This window comes from Microcebus murinus, chromosome 10 (genome assembly GCF_040939455.1).
Source record: "Microcebus murinus isolate Inina chromosome 10, M.murinus_Inina_mat1.0, whole genome shotgun sequence".
Lineage (NCBI taxonomy): Eukaryota > Metazoa > Chordata > Mammalia > Primates > Cheirogaleidae > Microcebus > Microcebus murinus.
Window position 1 is genome coordinate 78,795,648 of NC_134113.1, and position 21,199 is coordinate 78,816,846.

Consider the following 21,199-nt stretch of genomic DNA (forward strand, 5'->3'; position numbering starts at 1 on the left):
TACCAGTGAATCATTTTTGCAACTTTTAAGTTAGAAATATTCTTTATTTATAAAAGGCACTGTGAAATTATGTAAAGGTTTAAGTGTTTGCTTAAACTTAAAACCATATTAGGTTTAGGTTCACTGCCTTCTCAACTCATTTTTAAGAAGATGCAAGACAGAGCTGCCTTTATGACAAAAGAATATAGAACATTATTACTTTTTATCAAAAAAGGTAATGGTGCACAATAGGTGATTTGTTTTTTAAGGCCGAAAGATAGCCAGCAGCAAAATTAATGGACATAATTGAGTAGTTGTGTATATAATACCAGTCATCAGCAGGCTATTATTACAAGGTCAAAAGTAATCTGATGACTTCATACATACTATTATTTCTGTAACTACATTTACATCATTACCAGGTACTATTTGTTTTGTAGTGAATTTTGAACATGTGCTATTAATGTGCCAAATTGGTCAAAAATAAGATAACTTCTTCAAAAGTTGAGGAATAAATGTGTAAGAAATTATTTTGCCTTTTAAATATGTAGTAAATGGCATTCTTTTGTCAGTAAAATGGAGAAATAGGCTAAGAATAATTGGCTAATCCTCTTAAGTTAGAAAATTTGAGTGTATTATATTTTCATTCAAAATTGGGTACTCATTATTTTATAATTGGTAGTATAGCTGAATTGCATTTAGTATAAAAATTGAGCATCAAGGGTTGCACTGATAAAACTCTCCATATGAATAGAAGTTGAAACCTATTAATTTTAGTTTAGTAGGGCAGCTCAGGTTTTTTTTATACAACATGTATATTTTCCCATTTTCAATTAGAATTATTTTACAATATTTGATATACATAAACAGCTGGTGCTGATTTTCAGCTTTCTAGTAGTAATGATCAGTTAGTTTTGTTGATATCTGAATAATAGCGTTGTTTCATAGCTCTGTATTTCCTAAGGAAGTATAAGGCTTCTAGCTCTTTCATTACAAATTCACCACGTCGAATAAGTTCTTTGATCTTCTCTGGGTCCTTCACATCTTTGTTTTTAAGGAAAACATTCCTCAAACGCCTTTTAAAATAGTCTGCTCCTTTTGGATATTCTCGTCCAAGATACAGCAACTGAAAAAAAGAAAGATTATATATGTCTAAAGAATACAAATAATATGTTTTTAAATTGGCAACATACTTACATTTTTATAAAGATTCAATACTTCTCCTCTTAAAGAATTGGCCATTTTCATTTGTCACATAAATTATCCCCTTTTATATATAACATACCTAAAGAAAAAGAAAATTTTTGCAAATAACTATTGTTGTCTTAAAGAATCAAAGAGAAAATATTTTATACATTGGGAAGATGGTAACTTTTTTTACATTCTAAAAATATTTATTGAGCACTTTTATGTCCCAGTATGGGGATATAGTTATGAACATGTCAGATAAGATAATCTGCTGTCACAGAACTTCTCATAAGGGAGACATAATAAGCAAAGAAGATAATTATGAATTGTGAGAAGTCCTATGAAGGAATTAGGATGAGAGAGAGAAAATGGATTGTCACAGATAAGATACATAGATGTACCTCCTTTTATGCCGCAGAGGAATGAGTTAGAACTCATTTGAATACTAGCTGCATAATGTACAGATTACTTAACCTTGCTGAGCCTGAGTTTTCCTTATTAAAAAGGAGATTGTATTTACCCTGCTCTCATGGCAAGACCAGATCCATTTGAAGGACATTGAAAAGAGGTCTAATCAAATGTGGAACAGTGCTTATCCAGAGGGAGGTTAAAAACTAGAAAAAACTGGGTTTGAGCTGGGTGCAGTGGCTCATGCTTGTAATCCTAGCAAGCACTCTGGGTGGCTGAGGCAGGAGGATCCCTTGTGCCCAGGAGTTTGAAGTTGCTGTGAGCTAGGCTCACGCCATGGTACTCTAGCCCAGGTGGCAGAGCGAGACTCCATCTCAAAAAAACAACTGGGTGTGTAAGTCAAGCAGGTTAGAATCAGTGGGAGATGGGCAATAAGATTGGTGGTGAAGTGGCCAAATGAACAGTCTGTCATAAGGGTGTTAATGAGCAGGAACGTCCAGTGGGATAGATCATGTTGCTTTATGCGTAATTTGTTAATGTTACTAAGGAGAGGTGGCTCCTTAAAGGCACTGTGACAACCTGAGGAAATAATTTCCATTATTATAGTTGTGGGGATTAAATAATAAATTTCTAACATTGCATTCTATCAGGTAGACACAATTCCAATTTGTTCTATTATGTTAAATTTGATTGCCTGATTAAAGTGGTGTTTGCCAAGACTGTGCACTGTAAAATTATTTCTCAAGGAACCTCATCCTTTTAATGGAAAAAGAGTATTTACAAACTACAGCCTAGATGGAATATTTTAGAAACCAGGATCTGGATGCTAGAAATGCTCATTACTATGGCATTGTCACTGTTCCCAGGTCCTCTAAGTGGACAATGCTACAAGTGTATATATGTATAGATAGATGTAAGTGCAGTATGTGTGTGTATATATATATTAATCTATATAATCTGATACCTAACATTCAATTCCAACACTATAGGGTTTATTTTAGTTTCCTCTTTCCATAGTTTTAATGCTTTTGTCCAATAATGAGGAATCTGGTTCCCATTGTCCTCAATAAATTTACTTTTTGGATTATCACCCCTCGTCCGACTATGTAACCAAATTCCTGTTGCTGTCACCACTTAGCACACTTTCTCTACTCTCTGCTTGAGCTCTGCCACCATCCCACACACATCTTCTCCCCATTCCTCTAGTTCCTGTCACCTACCCCTCTTGGGCTCAGACAACTTACACTGCACCTCACCCCCTTCCTGGAAAAGCCTCACCCAGTTTGGACTCTAACAATCTGTGCCACCACCCCTTTCCCCCTAAGAAGGCCCTCCTCATCTCATGCTAGACTGCTGCTATGCACAATCTCTTGCCCTCCAGAGACCCTCCTCACCCTATTTGGGTTCTAGTACCCCCTGCTGGGCTGCTGCCTTGCCAACTTCTTTTCTCACCTCCCACCCCCTTCCCCAGTTGCCTACCTTGCTCAGCCCTACATAATGGCTTTGGACTGAATTATTCTGAAGGGCAAGCAGGAAGCAACTTATATTTTTTAAATAGCCTTTTAGATCAGTTTTAAAAATTATTTCATAGTTAACTAGTAGGAAATGTAGATTAAAATTATAGTACCACATTTTAAAAATTATATAATTTAAGTCCTATTTTATTTTGGTTCAGCCTTAAAATATAATAGTGTAGATTTTCACTGCGACTTTACCTGTCCCCCACCCCCACCCAACCTTTTGGCACTTTGAAAATTTACATCTTTCATAATTTGAAAGGCAGTGAGCCAGTGCTTTCATATATTTCATCTTTTAATTATACATAAAAATACTGCATAAAATATGTGCAAATTAAAGAATGTAAAATATACATCTGAGTACCCATTATTCAAGTTATGAAACAAAATTTTAGAGGGGGGTGAGGCACAGTGGCTCACACCTTTAATCCCAGTGTTTTGGGAGGTCAAAGCAGGATTGCTTGAGCCCACGAGTTTGAGACCAGCCTGGGCAGCACAATGACACATCCATCTCTACAAAAAAAAAAAAAGCAAAAATGAGCCATGTGTGGTGGCACATGCCTAGCTACTCAGAGACTGAGGTGGGAGGATCACTTGAGCCCAGGAGTTTGAGGTTACAGTGAGCTATGATTGGGCCACTGCATTTCAGCCTAGGCGACGGAATAAGACCCTGTCTCTAAAAAAAAAAAAATTGAAAAAAAATTGAAAAAATCTTGTAAATCCCCTTGTCCCCCTCTCAAATTGCATCTTCTTGTCCATCTTACCAAGATAAACTTTAAGGACTTAATAATTCTGCTTTACAATTTTCCTACCCATGAACATTGCCCTAAATAATCTATTTAGTTTTGATAATATGAGTAGCAAGCATGACTCTAGTAAGAAAAGAGGCAAGAATGCTGCTGTTAAATGAAAACCAACAGTTCTAGTCCGGCTTTACCTTCTTAATCAGCAATGTCATGAGTGAATACTTGGTCTTCCACAGCTCAAGCATGTGGAAAGATCAGAATGTAGAACTGATATTTGATTTCTGGCCAATATACAGCAAGAATAGGAGAGGAGGAAGACTATTCTCTGCTTTATGCTCAAAGCTCAACATCAGCTATCAGGAATAGTTTGAAACAGAAGGGTAAAAATGAATGTCCTCAGTTGGTCCAGTCAGCATGGCACAGAGAAAGCAGAAATTTCATTACCACATTGTCAAGACGGGGCAAGTACTGATTGGAGAATCTGGGCAAGATCCTCAGGCAGCAGGGATCTTGGTGACAAAAACCATGGATGTGAATCATAGCTTCATTCTGGACTGGCTGCTTTCTGTATCAAGGGGTACACAGTTGCACTTGGATCTTTCTTAACCATCTTAAATTCCTTTTGTCTATTAGTTATCCTATTTTTTATATTCCAGGTATTCCATTTTCTGGTTTTATTCTTGTTTTGGTGAAGCACATCCTCTATAGCTTCTTGAAAAGGGTACATGGAAGGTAAATGAGAGCTTGAATGTCTAAAAATGGCTGTATTTGTTTGCTAGTTTAGCTGAGTATAGAATCTAAGCCAGAAATGATTTTCTTTCAACATTTTGAAGCAGTTGCTCATCTAATTTTGCTTCCAGCATTACAATTAAGAAGTTCAATACAGTCTGGATAAGTGATCCTTTGTATTTTTTTTGCTCTCCCCGGAAACTTATAGAATCTTCTCTAGGAATATTTTGAAATTTTACAATGATGTGTTGATGTGGGTTTATTTTCTTCCATTGTGCTATATTCAATTGGCCCTTAGCAATCTGGACACCTATTTCCTTCACTTTGGGAAAAAAAATGTATATTATTTCATTCATGTTTCTTTATAGTGAAGTATTTCAAAAAGTATTTCAAAAAAGATTATTTCATTCATGATTTCCCATTCCTGTCCCATTTTCTCTTTTCTCCCTTCCTGGAACTCCTGTTATTTGGATGTTTGAATTTCTAGGCATGTCCTTTTTACTTCCTCTACTATTTTTCATTTCTTTGTCTTTTTACTCAATTTTATGGGGAAGTTTATCTTCCTCTTCCAAGTGTTCTGTTGAGTTTTTCATTTCTGCTTTAACTTCCAAGAACTCATTATAATGTTTTTTTTCAGTATCCTGTTCTTGTTTTAAGGATGTAACAGATTGGCCGGGCGTGGTGGCACACGCCTGTAATCCCAGCACTCTGGGAGGCAGATCGCTCAAGGTCAGGAGTTCGAAACCAGCCTGAGCAAGAGCAAGATTCCTGTCTCTACTAAAAAATAGAAAGAAATTAATTGGCGAACTAAAAACGTATGTAGAAAAAATTAGCCAGGCATGGTGGCGTGTGCCTGTCGTCCCAGCTACTCAGGAGGCTGAGGCAGAAGAATTGCTTGAGCCTAGGAGCTTGAGGTTGCTGTGAGCTAGGCTGATGCCACAGCACTCTAGCCCAGGCAGCAGAGTGAGACTTTGTCCCCACCTCCCCACCCCCCAAAAAAGAATGTAACACAGGTGATTTTCCAATTGCACAATATATGTATTCCTGAGAAACCTTTCATCTTGCAAAAAACACATTAAAAATAACTGGGCTTATGGTGAAAATAGGTTTGGGGCAGACCAATCAAATCTTATGCAATTATAAATAAGAGCACTAGCAAAAATAAACCAGAAATTAGTACCTGGACATTTAATTTGAACCACACAGATTGCTCTCAGCATAGCTGAAGACTACTACAGAGATGTTAAAAACACTAATATAGTATCCTGAGACTGGGAGTCGGGGCTTTATTCCAGGAAGGAATCAAAGATGCAGAAGGCAACCTTTGGGGATGATGGATATGTTTATTATCTTGATTATGGTGATGGTTTCATGGGTGTATATGTGTGAAATATATTGAATTGTACTTTTAAGTCTAGTTTATTGTATGTCAATTCTACCTCCGGAAAACTGTTAAAAAATAGAAATGCTGGCAAAAGTCTAAGAGCAGGGCTAGGAGACACTGAGATACACATGGAAGTAGACAGAGATTTATCTAAACAATAAGGCTGCCAATTAGTGGGTAGGATGGGTAGTTCAACCTGCCACCAATCAATGGCTGCATAAAACTTGGGGTATGCCTCTCTGAGGAGGAAGCCCTGGGTGTATAAGCACTTATGTTAAATTTTTTTAAAAAATACTTGAAAGAAAGGCACCTTCTGCCAGTATAGCAGCTAACCAAAGATCTTTAATTTTCTTGAAAATTCATAAATGAACTGTTTTTCTGGCTCTTCTTAGAAAATAAAATCACATAGGAACCAACATTACTTCCATGTTAATAGTTGTAAGATTCTATTTAGTAGTTTATGAGCTAATTCACATAACAAGCATTACAATGTAGGTGAACAAACTTTTTTTTTTTGAGCTCACTAATATTAGCTTTCTTGAAATTGTTTTACTTCAAATTGCTTTTTTCCTGCTTTTGTTTCTGTCACTTCTGAGCTTTCTTCCAAAGTATGGTAATCCTTTTCTGACCACTCTTATGAGTGAAGGGATGAAAAGGCTTTTTAGATAATAATACATTGGTGAACCTTAGAAACTCCAGCTTCACTTAGGGTGCTCTGAGTGGGCACTTTATTGGGGAATCTCTGATAATAATATCTCATGTTGTTTCTATTGGGGTGGTTAATTCCCAAGAGCAGAGTCTTCCAATCTTCTGAGGACTTGCCTATTAAATATTAAAACATGAAAGCGGAATGGGGGCCTTGCATTCAGCATTATGTATAGCTAAATTCACTTAATCCCTGTTTTCATCATGCTTCGCATGTACTTTAGTATGTCTGAGGATGTCCTAGTCCAGGGACTAGTATTACTTTGTCCAAAAATACAGTGAGGGGTGCAGTTACATAGAAGTGTTTCTCAAATAGCTTTTATGTAGTCCTCTTCACTCTTCATTTCCAATTCCAGGGCCCTTGTTTCAGTGCCTTTTGAGAATTTTCCAATATAAAATGGGCTTTTCTTGTGCGCTAAGTCATACTCATTCATGTATTTTAGCTTCTAAAGTTTTATTGCTGTAATCTCTCCCATATTTCCCATTTATTTTATATCTCTTTACTGAAGATTTAGTGGAGTTTTGGAAGGGAGTGCAATTAGTGTATTTAGCCCACTATATTAACAACTATGTCATTTTTAAAACTTTTTTTTTTTTGGCAGAGTCATTTTCAGTGTAATTTAATGTTATTGAAGAATGACTCTTAAGAACCATGTGATTTTTAAGTAATTCAAAATTAAATCTATATAGATGTAAGTCAAATATCAAATTATAACCTCTTTAATGCCTGGAAAAGAGCTTCTGTTAATTAAATAGCTGCATTTAATTCACAATTTGTAATCTATGAAAGCTTTTAGGAACCTGGCTTAAGTTGTCCTTTTTACAAATTATGCATAACAAAAGATTTGCCTAGCAAAAAAGTAGCTAGTATGGCTAAGGTAAATTTGTCCACTTCTTTGATATGTTAACTTATATGCATTAATGCAGTTTATCTTTATTATTATATAGTTGACCTTCAGGCATTTAGGTTTATTTTAGCCACTGGGAGAAATAGAGTTCACAATTTAGCAAATGAAAAACTTAAGCACAGTGAGGACCTGAGGCTGATCCTGAATTCTGCACAAAGTCATGGAAGTTACTGTTGTAAGTAAAGAGCCAAATGAGTTAGAGACTAAGAGAAATCCCCCAGTAGTCTAAGAACTTGAATGTTTGTGGTGGGTGAGAGGGGGATGCAATCTCCACTCACAGCTTTTTTCCCAGGGTTTCGAGGCTAAGGTGTTTAAACTTAACCAACTCCAGTTCTGGGTTAACGAAGAATTGTCATTTTACTAGGAGTTATGGTGCCCAAAGTTCATTCATCCCAGTAAAGTTCAGATGACAATAAAAGCGGAAAGAAAACTGGCAAAGAAAGGCAGTACAATGTTATTTGCCATTTGGTTCTAGTAGACTTGACTCAAACAACAGGTGAAGCACATTTCTCCAAACTGGTTAAGCCTAGAAAGTTTCAGACAAAAAGTTATTCCAGCACACTTGCCAGCACCAGATGGTATATAATCAGAGAGGTAGGGGGCAAAATCCCTTGTTTTTCATACAGTTTGGTCTAGGCCTAGAAACCAGATTAAATAAGTTGAAAGAAGATGGCTATGTATGTTTATAAAAGGCAAGAACTATGTCCATTTGAAGGTAAAGGAGAAAGAGTAGGAAACAGATGTTCTTACCACTTAAGCAGCTTCTTGCACAAGGAGTACTAAAAAAATGAAGGTCATTGGTATTATCCCTTATAACACAGAGACCCCTCCTCCCTATGAGGGAAGTTGTTAGAGTGAGAATTTGAGTAAATCCTCTATTTTAAAGGCCTACTATTTAAATTAATTTAGGATTACCATAACACCTCCTTGCCCCCATCAGTCCTAGTTTCAGTTGACTGAGGGTTAAATCATGAAACATTCGTTTTGTTGAAAAAACTAACTTAAAACAAAAGCTATCATCTATATCAAATAGCCATGGTAAACTGAATTAGAACTCCATATGAAGTTGATGTTAAGATGTCCTTATATGCCTATCAGGATTTGGAGATGAGATGTCATAGCTATCACGTAACATTGATTTCTGTTACAATGGGGCTAACACTTTAACCCACACAGACTAGCTCAGTCTACTATTTATTTATAAATAATACATTTAGTAAATGATGTTACAAGTCATAGAACATTATAAAATTAGAATGCAGGCCGAGGCAGGCGGATTGTTAAAGGTCAGGAGTTGGAAACCAGCCCAAGCAAGAGGAGACCCTGTCTCTACTATAAATAGAAAGAAATTAGCCCCCCCCAATTATTTATATATATATATATAAATTAGAATTCAGAGATGAAAAATAATGCCAACAATTTAAAAGTATTTCAGGTGCTAAAGCAGAGTTTAGGTGGGTCGTAAAATGGTCGCGAATTCAGCTGGTCTTTAGAAGAAGAGCCTCCCTTAATTCCCTCTAGTTTTCCTGCTGGTCTAAGGTGCCAGTGTTTCTTCACGTGGGGAGAAGGCTGAAATTCTGAAGGTTGTGCTGCGGGTGTGTACAGTTAGTCTGTGACCTTGGGCAAGTAACTTAATGTGTCTTCTGGACCTCAACGATCGTCATGTGTACAGAATATTTTTACCCAGAAATTGCTTCAAATCATTTCCAAATCGTGTTTACGACACTGAGGGAAAAGGGCATACATGCTGCACAGAAAGTAAACAGAATGAACACAGCAGGGAGAAGAGTCTGAAGGTCGTTAATCACAAAACAACCAACTCTCTTGGGTCACCTTACTTACCTCTTTAGGTTGCCGAATAAGCCCCGTCCCCCTGCCGGCCCTAACCGTGCTGGACCAGGCAGCCCACCCGGGTGGCCAGTCGCTTGTCCCAATCCCATGCCAGCTCCCTTCCTTCTCGAAACCCTCACAGAAAGACTCACCCCAACACACTTTAGGAAAATAATGAGGAAGAGAGACTGTCAATGTCCGAAGACGCCCAGAACCCTTGTCCAAACCCCTCTCGCCCACCACGCACATCCAAAAGCACACCCAGCAGTCCTCGCCCAGAACATACGCACCGCCTCCAGACCCCGGCTTACGGAAAACAAAACAAAACGCCCCGGCGGCCGCACTCACTCACTTTCCGGCACTCCGCAGTCGTAAAAGCCTCTGAACGCTCGGACTCCCGGACCAGTCAGCCGCGAAGCTGGGCGGGGCTGGGGCTGGGGCCACCTGTCAGTGCAGGGGGCGGGGCGTAAGCCGGAAGCGCTCCCGCGCGGCTGCGCAGATCGGTGCGGGGGCGTCGGCGCTGTTTCCCCGGAGCGCAAGTGGACGGGGCTTGTTGTCTTGACAACTCGGGAGGGTTTGTCCACACAACTGAACTCCGGCTTTGCAGACTGCGGAGGTCGTGCTTGCCTCATCATGGTAAAAAAGGGGAAATGAGGGAGACAGGCGAGCGTCGATTGCGTTCCTCTGATGTTAGATGATGTTATAAGAGCCCGTCATATTTTACAGGGAGCGAGTTGGTTTAGGAAAGAACTCATACCCCGGGGTGGGTCGGCTCTCCCCTGACCGGTGGCCTTCCTGTTCTGGCTCCCGCAGCAGGTGGAAGTCCCAAACCAGTTTCTGCAAAAGGGAGATGGCCAAAGCGGTCACACTCTATCGTAATCTCGCATGGTGCTAAACTTGAAAATTTGTCCCAATCTGGTAGCTTTTAATAATGTTAGACGTTCCCACTAAATTGCTGTCTTATTGCAACTTGGCAGATTTTTATACCTCCTCGTCAGTTAAAAGCTGATGCAGCTTAATCTGCCTTGAAAAGTTATTTTATGTGGTCTTTTGTGAGAGTATGAATTGTGAGCTGGGCGTGAGGGCCTGCAGCTGGCGCGCCCCAATAGTCCAGCGACTTGGGAGGCTGAGGCAGGAGGATCTCTTGAGCCCAGGAGTTTGAGGTTGCTGTGAGCTAGGCTGACGACGCCACGGCACTCCAGCCCAGGTGATAGAGCTAGACTCTGTCCTCCTCCCCTCGTCCCCCCGGAAAAAAGAATATGAAGTGTGATTCAGGGTACTCATGCTGCTTCTCGTTTTGTTTTTGTGCACTCCTCAAGTGCCATGTTTTTACCAAGGAGACAACGTGTAGCTATAAGATTATCTCTGTTCTCATTTTCTGAAATATGATTTCCTCCAAGACATCTTCTATGATTAAAGCAAGAGGAAGTGAAGAATGTAATTATTCAGTTAATTCATTCATTAATTACCAGAAAATATTGAGTGCATTCTTTGTACTTGGCACTGGGCTAGAAGCCAAGTATACAAAGATGAATATGACAACCCTGCTATGGGAGACAGAATTTAAAAATTAATTACAATACAACTTCATAAATGTAACCATTGAAATATCTAAAATGGGGTAACACAAAGTTGGAAATGATGAAATTGCAGAGAGGAAGACAAGGGAAGGATAGAGCGGTGCTTTTCAACCTGTTTTAATGTATAAGTGAGTCTTCCACAAGTGGTAGGAAGAAATAGGGAATGGAGAACATTCCTGGCAGAATGCAAGTGGACCTTAAACCAATTTGAAACTGCTGATAAATTGGCACAACGATAAGCACCTGTTTGTTACTTCCCAAGGGGTACTTAAGTTTCTTCTTAGTTCCTTCTTGCAATGATTCTCAAAGTGTGGACCATGGAACATTTGCTTATAACACACCTGGAATACTTGTTTAAAATGCATATTCCAGGAACCTACTCAACTCTAAAATCAACTGTATTAGTTTCCCAGGGCTGTCAAGTAAAGGTGTGCCACAAACGGAATGGCTTAAACAACAAATTTATTGTCTCATAGTTCTGGACACTAGAAGTCCAGGATCAAAGTGCCAGCAGGGCTATACTACATCTGAAGGCCCTGGGGAGGGTTCTGTTCAGACCTTTCTCCTAGCCACTTATGGTGTTACCCAGCAGTGGGCTGGCTTCCCAACATGCATAGAAACCAATACCCATGGCACTGGCTTTTGAGGAAAGAAAAAGCTTTACGGTGAGTCAACTGGCAAAGAGGGGGCAATGCGCAAATCTTTCTCCCCAGTCTGGGGATGGGTTAAGCTTTTCATGGCATTTCTAACTAGTCCCAGGTGATGGTAATGCAGCGGGTCCGCCAGGTTTGTGGTATTAACAATTAGGTTAAAGCTTTTCCCATTGCATATGGCCTGAGCTATGTGACTTGCAACTTTGGCTCTGCACCATCTGTAACAACTTAAACAATGGTTGATTGGTTTTGGCTGGTCCCAAGGTTACACTAGTTTTTGATTTGTGCCAGCATAACTTCATTCTCCACATGGTGGTCTCCCTCTGTAAGTGTCTGTGTCCAAGTTTCCTCTTTTTATAAAGACACCAGCCATTGGATTAGAGGCCTATCCTGTTTCAACATGACTTCATCTTAATTTAACGAATTAAATCAGCAGTTACCCTATTTACAGTTAGGTAAAATTCTAAGGTACTAGGCGTTGGGACTTCAGTGTATGAATTTTGGAGGATTTTTCAACCCATAACATCTATTGAATCACAGTGTGGGAAGGGAAGTGAGTGTGTACATTTTTAGTCCAGGAAGATGCATTTCTAACAAGTTTCCTAGATGATTCTTATGCCCTCTGAACTTTGAGAGCTACTTAACTATATAATGTTCTTCTGATTTATAGCAGGAATGAGAATATGTATTTACTCCAAATTTGCTTCATATTAAAAGCACTAATGAGAAGTGACAATTTGGCCATCTTTAAAATATGGCTACTTGAGAACAGGGGCAGTGCTATTTACATATTCTGCTGTTTAGCACTTATGTCAAGATAGAAGTATGTTAACTGTTAATTGATAGCAAATCTGATAAAAATAGAACCCATCTGTGAAAGTTATGTGGGAGCAAAATCTCTGCTATTCCTGTTTATATCATCTCCAGTGCCTCAGAGTGCCTTGTGTGTAAATCATTAATAAATATCTGCTGAATGAATTAATGAAATATATGCACTCTTCAAGAAGATACAATCTACTGGTATGTGTTAATTTTAACACTCACATTTTGTACAGTGATAATCTTATGGCGCGAACCAGTGTTTCCCATGCATTGCTCTTTAAGCATGAAGTGTATAATCTTACAGTCACATGATCCTTTCTCATGTGTCCAGAAGTCTGATGGACACATGAGCCTAATCAGGAAATTACAAGTGGTATTATTGAAAAATATTCATAATTGTTAATCTTTATTGATCTGTGCTTTCCAAAATAATTTCTAAAAAGATCTACTTTAAAACATGTTGCTTCTAGTTTTGTCGAATTCTTTTCTTAAAAGCTTTTTGTTTGGGGATTTTAGATTTGCAGAAAAGTTGCAGATATGGTACAGAGTGTTCCCTTATGTCCTTTACCCAGCTTCTCCTAATTTTATTACATAATCATGATGCTTTTGTTAAAAGGATCTGAATTCTCTTTGAAATTTATCAGTTCTTTTGTTTTCCAACTTTTAGGGTCCCAAAGCAAAAAAGGTATGTAGAAATTTTTAAAAAATAGTTGTACAAGAATTTACATTGTATGAACAAAATGTTTACAGAATTTTAAAATATTTTTCCAGTTAATTTTGGCTCATAGAATTTACTAAGCTTATTATTTAGACATTAATGCTGTTTAAATCATGGAATATTCTTTGCAATAGCAAGATACATTTCAAATTTGACATGAAAAGATACTTCTAGTTACACAAAGACTTTTAATAGCCTTTAATTTTTACTTGTGTGTAGATTTGTATCTAAATTTGAGATACATATCAAATTTGACATAAAAAGATACTTCTAGTTACACAAAGACTTTTAATAGCCTTTAACTTTTACTTGTATCTAGATTTGAGGCTTTTTGTTGCTTTTGCTCTAGAAAATGTTGAATTAGGAAGCCCTTTTAAATACATAAAAATTTAGTTGTAATACGTACTGTGAATTAAAAATGCACTCTAAGGTAATATGACTTTAAATGGGTTGCATGGTAACACATACTTGTTTGTTTGGGGTTTTTGTTTGTTTTTTGGTTTTTTGTGCTGTGTAGAAATTTGAGTACTATAAGATATATACTGTTATATGTCTAAAATGACCCTTTCTCTCCTACTTTGAGGCAGAGAATATAATCTCTTGACTGGCAAGCCAGATTTGGCCTACACACATATTTTGTTTGACCTGACATTTAAAAAAAAAATTTTTAAATCAGTTACCAAACGATTTTCACCCCAAAATCTGATTTACATCTATTCTTAAAAAATTGGAAACCTGATAACATTCAGCTGATCTAGTCCTATAAGGTAACACTTGAATGGGTTGAATAGCAGCTACTCCTTTTAGGAGTGTATAAAGTCTTCAGTTTGCTATACTCCTGACCATGACCAAAACCTTTATTTTATTTACCTGCCTGGTCCCAACAGGGATTTGGGTCTGTAATGCCTTCATCGCGGCACATCTTAAAGGTCACCTCTCTGTAAATTTTCCCATCATTCTCTCTTGATGAATCAGTTATGCTATGTCTTCTCATAGCACATGCTTCTTGTAACCCTTATTTTATTATAATTATAACTGTTAGGTCTTCAAGGTCAGGAGTGTGCCATTTTTATGTTTATAACATTTAACACAGTGCCTGGCACATAGTAGAAATTTAATCAATATTCATCGAATGGATATGTGAAACCCCATTTAATCTACCACCACTTAAAAACACTTGGGTTCTTGACTGTTTAAAAGAAATGCTTATATAGGTGCGGTAAAAAAAAAATGCTTAATATAAATGTGTATTTAATATTTATACAAGTAAACAGGAAATACTGTTGAATGCCTTCTTTGTTTCTTCTGTCAGTCAGCTGGACGCACTACCAACCTGATACTCTTTTAGGAACTGTGGGTATAACTGAACAAAATGTATGAAGGCTCTAGAAACATTCTTTTTTTTTTTTATTTCTCTAGTTTCAGAATGCATTGTTCTAGAAACATTCTTAAGGGCCCTAGGTGCCTTTGCAGTCATTCATTGGCTTGTGTGGACTTTCATTTTCTGTTTTAGACTGTGAAATCTTAGAGGCATTGTTTTAAATCTGAAAATTCATTCTAAATTACTTTGGTGCTTAATCACATATGCATGGGTGCTAAATGAATGCTTTTGGATTATGTTTATAGTGTTGCTTCTCTGAGAGAATGGTGAGATTCTTCCCATGAAATTTGAAACCAAAACCAGGGAAGAAATCATTTACTTTTTAATTATTCCATTTTGAAAGATTGCAGTTTGGGGATGAGGAGAATCTGTGAAGGGAATTTACAGTATAGTTAGGAAAACATTGAAAGACATATTCTTTCTGACTTTAGAAGTCTTTTTAAGGAAAATAATAAACTCATATGGTACAAAATTAAAATAGCATTAAAAAATGGAAAATTGCCCCCCACCCAAGATATCTGATCTGCCTTCCTAGAAGAGCCATATATATCTTTTTATAAATTTTCTAAACATTAAAGACTACACACACACTCCTTGTCAACCCACACATGGGAGCATTCTGTACCTTCTGTTTTTCACTTAATATTTTATTAATTCTAGGATACTCATCTTTTTACATTTTAACATTCCTGAAATTGAAAGGTGTCTCATAATAGATAGTATCTTACAACCATTGCGGTCCTGGATTGACATCCATTTCTTCCACAGAGGATGTTTGCTTCTGTTTAGTCACTCAAGCTCATTATTAACTTGATATTACTTTAAATTCTCTGTCTGAGGATTTTGGACCACACGAATAGTATTAGTCAAACCACAAATCCTCATGAACTGGCTTGTGGTTTAAATTATTAGGGAAATTTTTGGTTCCTTCTACCCAGTATTGGGGCTGAGATATGCAAGTTTTTTTGCTGTGCATTTCTCTGTTGTGGTTCACTTGTCTTTACCTATTTCCAGCTTTATACTGGTGTCTCCTTCAGACTCCCATCATGGGCATTATTTCTTTTCGGGGTAATAATAAAGTTACATTTTACATCTGATTAGGTTCCAAGGAATAAGTATTCCTTGGGGACCTTTTTCTTTTGGCACATTGAGATTACCTCACTCCTTTTCACAGCTGCATCATATCCCATTGAAACTCCTTGCAAACATGGAAACCTGAAACATGAAACCCATATTGTTTAGGGATACATACATAAGAAAACTATAAAGAAAAAACCATCACAAAAGTCAGTGGTTATCTCTAGGGATAATTTTTTTATGGTAAATGAGTATGCGATTGTTGGCATATGATGTGGAAGGAATTCAAAGAACTGCATGATGTTGCTCTAACAAACCTATTCCCATTGACTTTTTAATATAAACTGGATTTCTCATTTCATATTATTTGTAAAAATTAAAAATAGAATCAATTTAAATCTGTTTCATTCAATAATAGCAACATTTATCCATGAATTTTGAGCTCTCAGAAAAAAGAAAAAGCCCTACCATCTCATCAAGAGATATGTGTCTAGGAAAATTTTAATTTTTATGTTTAATATTTACTTATCAAAATTTGTCATATTGCTTTGTTCAGTTGTGTACTGAAAATAATTACAAGATTAACTCAATCTAGAGCAGAATTTTTAATGCTTAGAGACAAGGGAAATAAATTTTTTAAATTTAAATTTTCATGCATATTTTTGTAACAAATAAATATGAAAAGAGAATCAACAAAAGTGTTTACAAATCTTACCCTATTAGGATAAGACTCTGTTAGGGAAGTAGAGTGGGACTATCAATTCAAAGAGAAAAAGTACTAACATTTTTATTAATGAAAAGCTTGTTTGTACTTTTAAATTGATGACATTGGCCATTAAATCCCTTTGATGTGTAGATTCCATTGTATATATTTTGAATAGTGATGAATATACTTAAAAGTGCTATAAAATACAACTAAAAAAATTTAAAAATGAAAAAACCATAACAAAGTGCTGTAAAGGCTTCACAGATTATATACTGGAAAGGACAACATTTGTAGCTATTTAAGCTTGTGATGAAAAGTTTTCAATGCCAACTTAAAAATGTAGAAAAACAAAATATAGTTTATCCACTGTGGTGGGAAGATAGGCAAACAAAAATATACATAAGTTCAAGTGTTTGGTGTGTAAAGGAGATTTTTTCTCTTCTAAAAGTTTCTATTTTCTCAGTGTTATAAGATCAACAGCTGAGAATAGGAAGGAAGAGAGGATTAGGGAAGTTTGAAATGAGAATGAAGTAGTTATGGGAATACTGGGCAGTGTGTAGAGTCTTTTGTGCTCATAAATTTGAGCTCGTGTATTTCCCTCTGGCAACATTTAGCTGCTCCTATTGCTAGCACAGAATAAATAGAAAGTTGAGTTTATAGGATTTTACCAACTGAGCTTTTTAGAGGAAGAGGAGAAAAGAGGAGGTAGAGGTAGTGAGATAGTGATTATGGTGATGAACAGTGAAATCTAATCTAGAAAGGAAGATATGAAGGTGTGGAAGGGGTTGATGAATGGTGAAAAAGTGGTAGGGCCACTTGACTAGATATTCCAATGGAGCTAAGGAATTCTATGAGCATTCTGGAGCAGGTGAGCCGAAAAGAGAAGATGGTCATCCAAGAGTCTGTCTGTACCAAGGATTAACCACTCTTTGGGTGGATTCCTCCTACATTTATTCTTTCTTCTCTTTCCCTTATGAAAATGGAGAAGTCATTATCACAGAAATTGCCTCAGATCTGGTTCTGTAGTCCTGACCTCTTTGCTGAACCTCAGTTCTACAATTCTAATGCCTGCAAGCATTGCCTACCAGCATTTCATACTATTAATAATCCTATGTAAATTCAACAATTCTCTCAAATTTACTTGTTCTGGACTGCCATTCTTCCTTTTTCAGAATCTCCTCTGACTTTTTTCCTCTCCTTGCCTTCAATTGTAATCATTAAAAAAGTTAGCTTATAAAATATTTATCAGATCCTCTTGATTTCTACCATCAAGACTTTATTGAATCTTGTTAATAGTCACCAAAATGGTATCCCTTTTTAAATGTGTTTTCTTCAATACCGGGTTAATTTTCCAAATTATATTTCTAATGGCCGCAGACAGCCCTTCTCAAAAAACTTTCAATAGTTTTTCTTTTCTCTTCAAATAATGTCCACACTCTTTAGTATAGGCTCTAGCCTTCTTTCCCGTTCTGATTTCCTTCATCACCTCCTCTTGGAGTCTTTCCAAAGCTCACTGAACTTGGTAGCCCATTTGGCACTCTTCTAGCTCCTGATCTTACACTTGCATTTGCCTCTTCTTAGAATCTCTTCCCCTGCATGTTAAAATCTTTTGGGCACAAATTTCAATACCTCCTGTGCTATGAACATTTTACCCGATCCCTGCTATTGAAAGTAATCTTTCCTTCCTCCAAACCTGCAAAATAACTGTCTGTATACCTGTTAATCATAAAAATTATTTTCATTTTTATGTGCAGTTTTCAAACTGCTTTTACATATTGCTTTATTCCTACAAGATTAGGCTTTCTTTAACACCATTTTAAAGACGTGGAAACTGGGAATGAACAAATTATTTAAAGTGCATATACTTGTTACTGTCACCCTTGCCTTTGAATAATTTATATGCTTATTTTTCTTATTTCTAGATTTTGTCTTTCAAAGCACTGTTAGCTTTGCACTAACAGGAAGTCTTATTTGTTGATTGAATACATGAAAGACTAGTTTTCATGAAAGCAAAAATGGTTTTCATAATTACTATTTGAGGAGATGTGTTTTTAAACAATTTTGGTGCATGTTAATTGTCTTTTTTATATTGTGGCTTTTGTTAAGGCTGGTAATAAGAAAAAGAAAATCACCAAAGCTGAGCGATTGAAGCAGCTACAAGAGGAAGAGGAGAGAAGACTGAGAGAGGAAGGTACAAAATAAACAATGATACTATTTCATATACAGATAATACTAACAATAGGTTGGTATTTCTGTAATCCAGTCAATATTTTTCCAAAACTCTTTAATTTTAAAATTTAATCTGTTTTATAGTAAATACCTACCATTTAGAGAGTACCCAGAAAGATCTGTTAGTACATATCAATCACTTTCAGATATATCTTGAAGTAGGGTTGCCAGATAAAATACAGGAGCCCATTAAATTTGAATTTCAGATAATCAGTGGCTAATTTGGGATAATTTTCCCCATGCAGTATTTGGGACATATTTAAAAAACAGGTTCATTTTTTATCTGAAATTCATATTCAACTGAGCATCCTGTGTTTTTATTTGCTAGTTCTTGCAACCCCATCATAAAGTGTTTATATTTACTGATCAGATTAGAGGCATTGGTGCTAATTGTGCAATAGGAATTCTGAAACTCAAATTCATTAGGTATGAGAAATATTCTCTAGCAAGAAATACGGCAGCCTAAATTCTTACCATTTAATATTTTATTTGCCAAATTAAAATTTCCAATTTCATTTATAAAATATCAATTATATTTTAACATAGATAAAAGTGTTGGTTAATTAAAATACCAAAAAGTGATTTAAAAAATCTGAATATTCCAAGTGTTTGTAGGTTTTGGCATTAAGAACATCTGTAGACTCAGAATCAGGTTTTTAAAAGACTATCCTAAGGTTCCATGTTGATTTTCTGTGTGTAATCTTATAAATCCTTTTTAGGTGACTCCTGATAAGAATATAATATCAGGATCTATATCATGGGGAATGCATTATTATGTTGGGTAAAGCTCTTATTCTTCAATATATATTTTGTATTTTGTTTTTAATAGAGCAAGAGAAGATTAATTACTTCTGATGATGTAGATGTCACACAAAGTTATGAAAGTCTTCTGAAGACTTTACCTCCCTTAATTGCCCATCATAGATCTATCATATTTTATTGGCTAAAATCATTATTGGATTACTATAAACTTTTTGTAGAAGAGAAATATCATTATGGACCTACTTTTTTGTACAGAAACTTTGAGTTGTGTTACTTTTTTGAAGAAAGGAAAGCTAATAATTTTCTCATTTCTACCACCCAATAAAGATTGTGACTTCTATAAAATATTACATCACCACTACATCTTGAAAATATTTGGAGTAATTTTAAGGGCATGAAAATATAGTGATCTAATCACCGAAAAAAATTTTTTTGGTTCTTTAGAGGAAGCCCGTTTGAAATATGAGAAAGAAGAACTGGAAAGACTTGAAATGCAGCGAATTGAGCAAGAAAAATGGCGTCAACTTGAAAAAAAGGTAAATAAACAATAATATTCTTAATGGAGACAAACTGGCTATCAGATTTGTTGCCATTTAATGTCCTCAGCCCGTAGCTACCAGTAATACTTAAGCCTAAATGAACTTAATCCTACCATAAAGTAAGTGACATTATTACTCATGATTTCATTATAAAGGAAATCGGGAAATTAAGCAGCTGATAAGTGGCAGGGCCAGGACTTAGACCTAAACAGTCTTGCTTCAGAGCCTATGCTTGTAATTATTAAGCATGCATGAATATGTTTTATAGACATTCCACAGAGACCATAAAATGTAATTCAAAATATTCAAATTCTACGTCTTCTGTTTTAGTTATACATCTCTTTTCACCAGAATCTTCTACATCAGTTATTCTGAAATGTTGCGGTAGCTCACAACTGTAATTCTAGCACTCTGGGAGGCTGAGGCAGGTGGATAGCTTGAGCTTAGGAGTTTGAGATCAGCCTGAGCAAGAGAGAGACCCTGTATCTATTTAAAAAAAAAAACAACAGAAAAAATTAGATGGGTGTGGTGGTGCATGCCTGTAGTCCCAGCTACTCGGGAAACTGAGGCAGGAGGATTGGTTGAGCCCAGGAGTTTGAGGTTGCTGTGAGCTAGGCTGATGCCATGGCACTCTAGCCCGAGTGACACGGTGAGACTCTCGTCTCAAAAAAAAAAGTAACTAAAGCATCTGAGATCAAGATTTAGTTTTCTAAAACTCAGTTGAACCAACCATAGGTGAAGAAAGATGGGTTAAAGTGTAATAAATCAGAAACTCAGAGTTAGTACTTTTGATTTGCCTACAACTTAAAAAAATACAGAAAGAGAAATCAGAACTCAAAAATTCTAGCCTTCAACTAAATGTCTAAGTTAGCAAAAGAAAAAAAAAGAAAATGTTTTGGTTTCAGGACAAAACTTGATTAAATGATTAAAAATTGAAGACTCCAAGGAGCTTTTGTTTATGTGGAGCTTTACATATGTTACATCTGTCAATATTTACCATGTAGATCCAGGGCTAGTGTCTGTCCTATAAAAACTGTATATCATATTAGAAATTAAAACTGATAAATTTAAAAACACCTGTTTTTTTTTTTTTTTTGAGACAGAGTCTCGCTTTGTTGCCCAGGCTAGAGTGAGTGCCATGGCCTCAGCCTAGCTCACAGCAACCTCAAACTCCTGGGCTCAAGCAATCCTGCTGCTTCAGCCTCCCAAGTAGCTGGGACTACAGGCATGCACCACCATGCCTGGCTAATTTTTTCTATATATATTAGTTGGCCAATTAATTTCTTTCTATTTATAGTAGAGATGGGGTCTCGCTCTTGCTCAGGTTGGTTTCTAACT

At 36.5% G+C, this 21,199-nt stretch overlaps 2 protein-coding genes across 10 annotated transcripts in view; one reads left to right on the top strand and one right to left on the bottom strand.

Annotated features, from left to right (window-relative positions):
• Positions 1 to 183: 183 nt before the first annotated feature.
• Positions 184 to 9,841, bottom strand: ETFRF1 (electron transfer flavoprotein regulatory factor 1). 5 transcript variants are annotated; one of them, XM_012739561.2, is made up of 3 exons: positions 9,747 to 9,841; positions 1,177 to 1,264; positions 184 to 1,105 (listed from the first exon to the last, which is right to left on the bottom strand). In XM_012739561.2, exons 2-3 carry the CDS (start codon positions 1,225 to 1,227, stop codon positions 884 to 886), a joined length of 273 nt encoding a protein of 90 aa, XP_012595015.1. In that variant the 5' UTR covers positions 1,228 to 1,264; positions 9,747 to 9,841; the 3' UTR covers positions 184 to 883. The 5 variants fall into 5 exon arrangements, with proteins under 5 accessions (XP_012595015.1, XP_075863670.1, XP_012595014.1 ...); XM_076007555.1 differs by having other exon boundaries at positions 9,743 to 9,786; XM_012739560.2 differs by having other exon boundaries at positions 9,685 to 9,766.
• A 67-nt stretch (positions 9,842 to 9,908) lies between these two features.
• DNAI7 (dynein axonemal intermediate chain 7) overlaps positions 9,909 to 21,199 on the top strand; it is a 58,249-nt gene continuing 46,958 nt past the window's right edge. For 4 of the 5 annotated variants that reach the window (XM_076007567.1, XM_076007562.1, XM_076007566.1 and 1 more), the window contains exons 1-4: positions 9,909 to 10,030; positions 13,117 to 13,134; positions 18,438 to 18,522; positions 19,767 to 19,858. In XM_076007567.1, coding sequence (XP_075863682.1) covers positions 10,028 to 10,030; positions 13,117 to 13,134; positions 18,438 to 18,522; positions 19,767 to 19,858 — 198 coding nt within the window. In that variant the 5' untranslated portion in view covers positions 9,909 to 10,027. The remainder of the gene's footprint in view (positions 10,031 to 13,116; positions 13,135 to 18,437; positions 18,523 to 19,766; positions 19,859 to 21,199) is intronic. The other variant, XM_076007563.1, reaches the window with a different exon arrangement.

Bases quoted from the DNA above. Each gene is read 5' to 3' on its own strand.
- ETFRF1 (XM_012739561.2), bottom strand. From the start codon at position 1,227: ATGAAAATGGCCAATTCTTTAAGAGGAGAAGTATTGAATCTTTATAAA. The intron at 1,106-1,176 runs GTAAGTATGTTG...TCTTTTTTTCAG, and splicing joins TATTGAATCTTTATAAAAAT to TTGCTGTATCTTGGACGAGA.